We start from the raw sequence: 10,959 nt of genomic DNA, 5'->3' as shown, positions 1-10,959 counted from the left end.
TTATGTATGAAAAATATTAAATTTTCCAAATAGTGAAATGCACATTTTTTCATTTGAAAAAATCATTTTTAAAAACATTCATTTCTCGTTATTATTATTTTCAAACAGAAAAATAGGTGTCCACTTAAAATTGCATGTGCCAGCCCAATGGACCTATTATTTCACCACTCTACTACTGAATTCTGTTTTTTTCGAATGACAACATCATTTGATGGAAAAAAATTGTTTTCATGAGTGTTTGGATGTCCTCAGAAGGTCAGTGAAGACCCGACAGAATTATTTTCAACATTTCCAGAGGAGTTGGTGCCTTACAAACCAAATTAGACGATTTTTCTATCGAGTTAGATGTAAAATTAAAACCTAGATGTTAAGAGAATTTTGTGGAATTGCGGGATATCAATCGTGTTTCACTTGCCCGACCAGAAATAAGTTTGTTATCAATTAAAAAATGGGACTGATTTGTTAATTAATTATTCTCCTTCGTTCGAACGACGAGTCTTCGCGAAATTGTCACTGACAATGGACGAATGATGATGATTCATGATTGGACGAAGCAATTTTGTTATCGATGCTCAATAATAATCAAAACCGAAGTAATCAGAGAATTTTTCGTGCGACAAAAATGATTTGATAATTGAATATTCAGGCTTCACATAAAAAATCGCCATTGGATCGTCAACAATACTTTAAAATAAATCTCTTTTGACATACGTAAACGTTAAAATCAACGAATTTTGTACGTGAATTATCAATTATCAGTAGTATTAATTGATTGAAATGTAGACTATGGATTTCTTCAACGAAACCATTTTGATTTTTCAGTAGTAAGAGTGAATTTATTTTGTATTTATGAATGCGAGTGTGATATCCGCTGCACGCATGAGCGGTTATGTGCTGCCATTGATAATTCATAAAAAAATATATTTTAATTATGATTCTTCATAAATATACTTGTGTTTCTTTCATTTACCTTGAGTACTCCTCACCTGCATCGGCTCCACTCCTCATCAGAATCCAACTTTCACTGTGAAACTGCACACACAACACTACACTCTTACAATTATCATTTGATGGATGATTTTTCATTTTTTAAATTATTTAAATTACTAATTGATCAGCTCTTTTCACTATTTCACTGCTTGATCATCAATTTCATGATCTCATCATTGTTTTTAAGACAATAATCGTCTCACAACTGTTTATTATTTGGATTTTGAGGATAATTATTCATCTAAATCAATTATAATTTTTGTTTAATTATTTCATTAATAAAAACACTGTTTCAAGTATCGTCAATCAATTGTCGTCATCAGTCTGATTTTCCATGAATATTTCTCAATAAATCACCACTTCTGTAATTATAAAATAAGAAATTGTCTCTTGAATTATCACTGATGGTTTAAATAATTAATTAATCACTTATTGTCACTATTTCACTTCTTGATTCTCAATGTCATGATCTCATGATTATTTTCATGGCCGCTCATCTCCACAACTGTATATTATTATGATTTTGAGGGCGATAATTATTCTTCTAAATAAATCGTCACTTTTCTCGAATTATTCAATTAATAATCACTTTTTAAATTGTTGTCAATTAATTATTGACGTCATTAGTCTCATTATTCCACGAATATTTCACTCACAGTGTTGAATTTAACCTCTTTAGAACACATCACACCAAAAACAATAATTATAATTATTATTCCGAAGATTATTGTTTTTCTTTGAACAATGGGTCTTCCATTGTTTCACATATTTTGCGTTTTCACTTCCAATTCCGGTAATTCATGAATATTTTCGTGAAAATATGCGTCCCTGCGGCCTTTCTCACGTATAACCCGCGCCCACAACACAATTGTTAGTAAACATTTGTCTCCATTCGCAAACAATTGCTAAAATCCCGCGTAAATGGACAATTAGAGAGAAACCTTCGTAATCAACAAACGGTACTTAATTAGCGCCACCGCAATCCCGGAAATTTCCGTCAACAGTCACTCGAGCTTCTCCGTGTCGAGTGTTTTTTCTGGAAGTGACGAAGCGGGGGGTCGTTTGGACACATTCCGTTTTGGATACGTACTAGGGAAAATGGCGTCAGTACGGGAGGCGCGGAACAGATGGGAACGGAAATTTGTGGTCTCATTCGCGGATGGTCAGATTCTGGTGAGGTGGTTAAACAGCGCTCGATATTACAGATGCCCTCCGAAAAAGTCTAACCAATCGAATTTTCTAGTGCAACAGCATGTTGAGAGATGGCGAGATTATTCCCCCTGAAAAAATCCAAGGTTTGGTGGGATCACTGGCCCCACGTGAAAAAAAAATTGTTTTTTACTTTTTCCGAAAACTTTTGAGAGTTCTGCATAGCCCGTCGCCTAAATAGCCGGAATCAACTTTTACTCGGCGAAAAAATTCGATTTTGGCGAAAGTCGACTTTCCCCCTGGAAAAATCCAAGATCTGACACTTTGGCCCCGAGTGAAACAAATTTTTTTTCATTTTTGACTTTTTCCGAAAACTTTTGAGAGTTCTGCATAGCCCGTCGCCTAAATAGTCGGAATCAACTTTTACTCGGCGAAAAAATTCGATTTTGGCGAAAGTCGACTTTCCCCCTGGAAAAATCCAAGATCTCACACTTTGGCCCCGGGTGAAAAAATTTTTTTTTCATTTTGGACTTTTTCCGAAAACTTTTGAGAGTTCTGGATAGCCCGTCGCCTAAATAGTCGGAATCAACTTTTACTCGGCGAAAAAATGCGATTTTGGCGAAAGTCGACTTTCCCCCCGGAAAAATCCAAGATCTGATACTTTGGCCCCGAGTGAAAAAAAATTGTTTTTCATTTTTAACTTTTTCCGAAAACTTTTGAGAGTTCTGGATAGCCCGTCGCCTAAATAGCCGGAATCAACTTTTACTCGGCGAAAAAATGCGATTTTGGCGAAAGTCGACTTTCCCCCTGGAAAAATCCAAGATCTGATACTTTGGCCCCGAGTGAAAAAAAATTTTTTTTCATTTTTAACTTTTTCCGAAAACTTTTGAGAGTTCTGGATAGCCCGTCGCCTAAATAGTCGGAATCAACTTTCATTCAACGAAAAAATTTGTTTTTGGCGAAAGTCGACTTTCCCCCTGGAAAATCCAAGACCTCACCCTTTATCCAGGTGAAAATGAAAACTTTTCATTTCGACATTTGTAGCCTCCTTCTACTGCCCGATGGCCAGTTCGCTTCAGTTAGTAATCCGCTTGAAATGGCAATAATCCCTCCATCTTTCACCGTGCCGCTGCACTAAACATGTCGACTGGTAAGACATTACCTGAACATATCTCCAATACCGAGCCCTGTGTAACCACCTGATCAGAATCTGCCCATCCGGGAGTGTATCCACAAATGTCCGTGCCTTCCGTACTGTCGCCATTTTCCCTAGAACGTGTCCAAAACGGAATGTGTCCACCCGTGAACGTGATTGTCCCCCCCCCCCTTCAACCTTCTCGATGCTCCACGGCCATTTTTATTTACGTACAGTTGGTGGGGGGTTGAAACAGAGGTCGAGAGTTTCAACGAAAAAACTATTGAAATACCCGAAATTTCATCGAAAATCCCTGAACATCAGAGAATTGGAAGTGTCCTGGACTTTGCATAAGTGATATCACTTGTTATTCTAGTTCGGGAACATGAGTAATGGTCGCATATCCCAGTGAATCTCGTGTTAACATTTATGCATGCGTTACACAGTGTTGGTGTCCACCACGAAAAATCGCAATTTTTTCCAAATATCAGGGATTGTAACATGGATTATCGTCAAAAGGTATTTATCCCTCAATTTCCATCATCAAATCCACCCCAAACTAGTGAAAAATAACTCGGCGATGGTTCGACGTCCAAAAAAAAATCTGTGACACATTTATTCTCCATCGTGTCCCCAAAACCCTTTTCTTGCTCTCAATTTCCAAATGCCAGGTGATGCCAAGGAAGCCAACATCTGTTTGTTACATTTCATTTCCGTGACACTGAATTATCTCAAAAATCAATAGAATCGATTGTAGGGGTTATGGCAGGTGCAAATGGGCTTGAGCATCTTCAGAACGAACTCAGTACTACTTGCAAAGATTTTAAAAAATCTAATACTTGAAGAATCGAAATTTATGAGAAAAATGTTATTCTAGTTTGGGAGCATGTATAATGGTCATATATCACGTTTGACTTTTTCTTTTTATGTGGATGACTGTTTGAAATGTTGATGAAATAGAATAATTTTTTTCAATGAAAAGAACAATTCTTTTCCTTCGTGATGAGTCTAAACTGAGCTCAATTGATAAATTGGTTTCTGAGTCATGAATAATTAAAAAAAGGCCAAAGTGTCCATTTTACCCCACCCTCCCCTGCATGTTATTTTCGTGTCATTGAATTGTCTGCAAAATCAATAGAATTGATTTTAGGGGTTATGGCTGGGGCAAATGGACTTGAGCATATTCAGAACGAACTCAAGACTAGTTGCAAAGATTGAAAAAAAAATCTAATACCTGAAGAATGGAAATTTATGAGAAAATGTTATCATATATCACGTTTGAATTTCCTTTTAATGTTGATGACTGGTTGAAATGTTGATGAAATAGAATTTTTTTTTTCAATGAAAAGAACAATTCTTTTCCTTCGTGATGAGCCTAAACAGAGCTCAATTGATAAATTTGTTTCTGAGTTATGAATAATTGACAAAAAGTCCAAAGTGTCCATTTTACCCCACCTCCCCTGCATTTCAATTCCGCGACATTGAATAGTCCGTGAATTCAATTGAATCTTCAAAATCAATGGAATCGATTTTAGAGATTATGGCTGCAGCAAATGAGCTTGAAGGTATTCAGAAAAACCCTGAGATTGAATGAAAAAAATTGAAGAAGAGAAATAATGAATAGAATGGTTTATTTGTGGATCTAGATGATCGTCTCGACGACCCATAAGTACAAGAACGAGGATGACGATGACGAGGACCTGGAGGCACTCAGACTGGCTGCACTGAAGTCGAGGCGTGCCAAGCCAACCCCAAGTGCCAAAGCCCAACTACCACCTCAGCATAATATTCACACCGGGCGTTCCCATTTCGCACCTTACAACCAGAGATTTGGGAGGAGAGAGTACTATCATTCCAACAGGCCACCGAGACAGAACGGAGTGAGTCCATGTTTATTTGTTTTTGATATTCATTGTAAATTCAGCAATAATGTGCAATTATGCCTATTTTTACTGAACAATTTATTGAAATATTGGGGGAGACATGGCACCTGCAGTAGAATAGAATTAGTTCAGTGAATTGTTGATTTTCAATAATGCAATCTCGTAACTTTCAGAATGTTTATCATCCCAGTCGAGTCAACCAGAATCTGATAGAAATAATTCCAGTCGATGAGAGTGCGTTGTCAGCCACATCTGAAACTAAAACGACGCCTGACCCACTTTCAGCCACAGATGCAACAGGTGACTTTCACAATTTTGATATTTTCTAAAGAAATTTGGTAGCAGAGCAAATTAATTCATTGGTGAAACGGTTTAAACACGTGAGTCGCGCTGACTCTTTGATGAATATTTCCTGAATATAACGAAGAGAACGAATTGAAAAATGAACGATTTTTTACGAAAAAAAATCATAAGCTCTTGATTTTTTTTCTCCAAAAAATGATCTTTCTTCGAAGCCAGTGAATTTCAGACCTAGAGAATTAATTGAGTTAATTAATAAGTTTATTAAGTATCATTGAACATTAATAAACTCATAGATTAATTTCAATGAGAAAATTTTAATTATGTAAAATGAATAAATTATTTATTTTACATAAATCTAAATGTTAATAAATTCGTTCTCTTGTAACCTCTTCATTTTTAACAAATAACCCCTTCACTTGGATCAAAGAATAATTTTTTTATTAAAAAAATTATTAATCTGATGTGAATAAAAATGTAAATACAATTTATTCACTTCCCTTTCTTCTGCATTTCCACAATAAATGTGTTCTCATAAAAAAAATGTCACTCAGTTTCGCTTCCAGAGCCTTCAAAATTCCACCGTTACACCGACGACGTGAGTGGTTCCGACGACGAGGACCTGAAAGAAGCAAAAATTCCAGACCCAAAATCGGAGGACCAAAAGCCCCCTCAGGACGACGAAACAGGAACAGACAAAGAGAACCAGAGTAACGAGGGTAATTCCCCAAGGATCGAGGAGAACGACCCCTTGGAGGACGCAGAAGAAGACCCAGAGGACGACCAAAAGGACCCGGAGGACGACGACGACATCCTCCTGATGGCAGACCTCGAGGAAGAGGACAGCCTCGAGCGACTGATCGACGAGATGGACCGAGAGATAAACATGGAGAAATTTCCAGCCGAGAAAAAGGAGAGTAGCCCCTCGAAGACGGAGACCAGAGACTCTAAGAAGCCCCGTGACTCCTCAAAGGCAAAAAACCGTTCAAACGAGAAATTGGAGAGTCTGGGAGCGTCCAAAACCGATCGAAGATCGGTGTCTCCATACTCCAGTAGCAAACCAATGAGACACCGTTCGCTATCCCCAAAGCAGAAACCGAGGAAAAAATCTCCAAGGAGATCCCCCCCACGTCAAATTAAAAAATCCCAGAGGGAGCCCTTGCGGCTGAGATCCCCGAGGAAGTCCCCCCCGAGGTACTCCCCCCGTCCGAGGTCGCGGTCTCCCCGAATGTCCCCCAGAAGATCCCCGAACAGATCCCCAATGAGAAGGCTATCCCCACGAGGTAGATCCCCACTGTCCAGATCCCCGAGACCCCGAAGATCTCGATCTCCAAAGATCCTCTCACGCCCCCACTCTCCCAGATTCATAAATCGAGTGAGATCGCCTCTGAGGATGTCCCCAGGTCGTTCACCACTTCCTAGATCTCCGAAGCAATCGCCTCACCGATTGTCACCGATGAGAAGAGCCTCACCGAGACGATCGAGGTCGAGATCGCCGCGAAGATCCCCCAGGAGATCCCCAAAATTGTCTCCCAGAAGATTGTCCCCAATGAGGAGGCTATCCCCTAGGCTCTCCCCCAGGCGATCCCCCTGGTCTTCCCCGAGGAATTCCCCCAGACTGTCCCCCAGACGTCGAAGATCCCCCAAAGAACGAAAGAGACGATCATTGAGCCCAGAAGACCCGTCATTACACAGAAAAGAGAACTCTCCACTGAGGAAAAATGTCCAAAACTCTCCGGAGATCTCGAAGAAGGTGAAGCCTGCGAAGGAGACGATTGAGGTGTCGAGTGATCCTGTGCTGGAGGCCAGGAGGAGGAAATTCGAGTCGACGAGACCAATCGATCCCATCACAGCCAATAAGAAAATTAAATTGAGTAAAAAAGAGGAGATCAAAGTGGAAACTGCTGAGCCCCAGGTGAATTCTCCCAAGAGAAAGGCTAGGGAGGTGATCGAGGAGTACGAGGAAGTTCCTGATGAGGAGCTCTCCCTACATGAGGAGTACAACTTTGATGATTTGGAACCTGTTCTCAGCGATGAGTCCAGTGGTCCTGTTATGTGTGTCGAGGTGGCGCCGGTGAAGGTGGAGAAGGAGAGGGTGAAGAAGAAGAAGAAGAAGGACAAGGAGATCTATCAGGTGGGGAAGATGAAGGATGCCATGCTCGCTGGGAGAATTGTCAAGGAGAAGAAGTGCAAGAAGAAGAAGGAGTTGACACCTGAGGTGGGGGAGGAGGAGGGGGAGGTTGTGGAGGAGGCGGTGGATGAGGAGGCCGATCTCAGGACTGAGTTGAGCAGGAGGAGGGCTGAGAGACTCAACAGGACTGTGCCCATTCAGTCTGCTAGGCTACTGCAGTCAGCGTTCAAAGGAGTTGTTAATGAGTAGGTTGAAATTATTCTTTATTCAGGGGATTTAAACGCATTTATTCAGTAATCTCATTTTATGCATTGTCTCGTTTTGCAATGAATAACATTGTGATGAATAAAATAATTAGTTGCTCAATTATTTTACTCATTTTTCATAATTTGGGGAAAAAAAGACTTCTGACATTGTGAATTGTCGTGTTAATTTGAATTGATCATTTTATTTTCAGAGTTGCCAAAGCCAAAAACAATGCAAAAGTCATTCAAAGACATCTGGGGAAAGCTGAGGAAAAAAGTAAGTGTTAAATTATTAAACCTACTGCATTAAAGATTTCGTTTTGCTGATTAATTATGCTGAATGATTTTTCTGAATTTGTAGCGAGTCAAAAGGAAGTTCGACGGGTTACTGTGCTGCACAGAACTGTCCCAGATTTATCAGATTCCGAAGGTAATTAAATTAAACAGAATGATTGAAATAGTTATCAACTCATTGTCAATGAAATTTATGAATTAATGAATTCGTTTGATATTGCAAACAATCTAGATTCAAAGATGCCAGTGAGGTTCAGACTGGGAACGAATAATTCCCTGCAGGAGACACGAGAATCTAAAGCGTCGAGGAAATCTTCCAAGCGACAGGGTCGCAAGGTAAAGCATAAAAATTTGTCTGTAAACGATATTGATCGTCAAAAATAACTCTTATTATTTTAATTAATCAACAAACTGGGTCACAAGTGATTTAAAATTGTCCATACAAATAATCATTCAGAGTTCAAAATGCCACATCATTTGATTCACTCCTCCCAATTAGAAATTTCTCATTTTTCGAGAGAAAAATCCCGAAAAAAAAATCGAGCCAATGAGGAACATATTTTGGAACAAGTGCTCAAGATTAACATGAACCCAAACATTTCATTATCGAGCTTAACAAAATGTTGTACTTAGATTATTAGATGATGATTGAAGCATAATGACGATTGAGCATAAGAATTTGGTAAAGATAATGGTGAAAATATGCGACTGAGATAATAGCATGACACATCCCTCATCAATTTACTCACAACACGTCAAATCAGATTCAGTGAATGGCTTTAAACATTAATCGATAAGAGCGATGAACAAAAACAATAATTATTTGGAAATAAAAATACGTGCCTTTGAGTGCCAACGACTGGCATTTATCAATTATCTCGATTTAATGACATCATGAAAACTCAATAGTAATCATCTGCATAAATGAGCAATGTCACAATTTATCTGCAAATTGATTAAATGTCGTCTTTCTATTCATCGCAGTTGTGATGATTAATTACTCATTCGTAAAAATAAATGAGACTAAAGTGTGAACCAAAATACCTGCAGATACATTTATTTATTTACGTAGATCGAGACAAGTTGATCACGAATTAAACTGAAATCCATTCATTTCTGTTCTGTTATCTAGGGAAAAAAGCTAAATACCCATTGACCCGGTTACATATTTGTGCGAAGAGAAATACTGAGCAGAAAAAAAAGAACTAAAAATACATGAAAGAAAGAGGAAATAATGGAAAACCGTTAATGCTTTTACCTCATTTGAATTTAAATTAAATTTAAACATATTATGTAGAATTGATTGAGTTTACCGTAGAGAAGTTATGATAATTGATTGAGGGGTTGATGATGAGTGTTAATGATTAAATTAGAAGATACGAGAAATTAAAAAAAAACAATAAACAAAATGTAATTAAACTTAGGGATAAATATTCGGTCTCAATTCCTTATTAATTTAATTAATATTGACAATGTAACTAGTTATTTATTGTTATCCCCACCTAGGAATTTTCATTTGTGAAAAATACTATTACCCAGTAGTTCACTTACGTATTATAATATTAAGCAAACTGTAAATAATTGCCTCGTTTATTCGAAAGAGGAGAGTAATAAATGGAGAAAATTTGATGATCGAACAAGAGTTTGAAGAAAAATTGCAAAGTAACCTTTTGTAAAACCCGGTGTGAGTGAAGCGTTAGAATGTATGATATTTATGTACATAAGTGTATATATTGAGTGTGAAATATTTTGTACCTGGTGAGACAAAATAGGTATTGCTGGGTAGATCACAGCAATGATTAATGGTGAGAGAAAGGCACAATATGTATTAACAAGTCGCTTCAACGACTGTTCGTTAGAATCATTGTACCATTATTGTACGTAAATATTCCTTGCAGTTTCGTGATGGACACGAACTTCTCTTCTACATAAGCCTTATTTTAATCTTTACGATTCACTCAATTTTAATCGACAACTCATGCATAAGTTTTGATGAATTTAATCGGAAACGTTTGAATCTCATGGCATTGTGAATTCTACTTGTCCCCTCAATGCTCTGTCGTTCAGACTGTCTCGACTTTTAACTTGAAGATGAAGTAATTAATTAAATGAGAAGTTGATTTTCCGGAAATTGACACCGTAAATCGTGTTACTTTCTTGAAAATAAAAGAAAAGTAAAATAAAAAACTTCTGTTATTCTGTGATAATCCAATAGTTGACCGAAATCTATTTTAAGTCATGACGAGTGATTTCATTTTGTTTAATTTATTGTCCAAATTTCTGTCAATCCGGGGATTGTTTAGATGTCTTATTGAAAATGTTTATTCTAGTCGAACGATGATAGATAACATTGAAATTGTAAATTCGTATCGACATTGGGGATCTCTGTGAAAACTTTTTTACATGTTAATTCTATTTGTATCTTGTATTATTTTTTTACATTTATCAGTTGAATAACTCCATTCACAATGACTCTACTAACATCTTCAGAAACATTAGCAAATCATTGATATTTGCACGAAAGATTATGAGAAAAAATGAGTGAAATTTAATCGGATTCTCGTTTTTCAGAAAATAAATGATATTTTTTCAGAAAAAAAATAATTTGTGTTTATTTTATCCTTTACCCTTTTAGCCTTTATCACCTCTTCATGAGAATTAAAAATAAGCATTCTTATTTTAATTGACAATTGAAAAAATTGTCACGAATTGCGCACAAAAATTTCTTAATAATCTGTGTAATATTTTACTCGCTATTCATCGCGATAAATATAAAATCCAAAATCACGAAGCTTGATGACAAATTGCCTCATAAAAAACCATCGATCATCG

At 37.4% G+C, this 10,959-nt stretch overlaps 1 protein-coding gene across 3 annotated transcripts; it reads left to right on the top strand.

Annotated features, from left to right (window-relative positions):
• The first annotated feature begins 3,521 nt into the window (after positions 1-3,521).
• On the top strand, positions 3,522-10,675 carry LOC107043668 (serine/arginine repetitive matrix protein 1). Of its 3 annotated transcripts, XM_015265263.1 has the most exons (8): positions 3,522-3,793; positions 4,921-5,154; positions 5,331-5,457; positions 6,012-7,833; positions 8,046-8,110; positions 8,195-8,263; positions 8,360-8,463; positions 9,260-10,675. In XM_015265263.1, the coding sequence occupies exons 1-8, from the start codon at positions 3,704-3,706 to the stop codon at positions 9,281-9,283; spliced, it is 2,535 nt and encodes an 844-aa protein (XP_015120749.1). In that variant the 5' UTR covers positions 3,522-3,703; the 3' UTR covers positions 9,284-10,675. The 3 variants fall into 3 exon arrangements, with proteins under 3 accessions (XP_015120749.1, XP_015120746.1, XP_015120740.1); XM_015265260.1 differs by having other exon boundaries at positions 6,024-7,833; positions 8,360-10,675; XM_015265254.1 differs by having other exon boundaries at positions 8,360-10,675.
• The last annotated feature ends 284 nt before the right edge of the window (positions 10,676-10,959 follow it).

Source organism: Diachasma alloeum, unplaced genomic scaffold (genome assembly GCF_001412515.2).
Source record: "Diachasma alloeum isolate Michigan unplaced genomic scaffold, Dall2.0 Dall_scaffold_00179, whole genome shotgun sequence".
In the NCBI taxonomy this organism is placed as follows: domain Eukaryota; kingdom Metazoa; phylum Arthropoda; class Insecta; order Hymenoptera; family Braconidae; genus Diachasma; species Diachasma alloeum.
The sequence above is the reverse complement of the archived record's forward strand: the minus strand, read 5'-3'. Positions and strand labels throughout refer to the sequence as shown.

What these genes read in the sequence shown, in the direction of transcription:
- LOC107043668 (XM_015265254.1), top strand. Translation starts at nt 3,704, where the DNA reads ATGCATGCGTTACACAGTGTTGGTGTCCACCACGAAAAATCGCAATTT. An exon ending in GGCCACCGAGACAGAACGGA is followed by an intron (nt 5,155 to 5,330) that starts GTGAGTCCATGT and finishes CGTAACTTTCAG; the next exon opens with AATGTTTATCATCCCAGTCG. An exon ending in AGATTTATCAGATTCCGAAG is followed by an intron (nt 8,264 to 8,359) that starts GTAATTAAATTA and finishes CAAACAATCTAG; the next exon opens with ATTCAAAGATGCCAGTGAGG.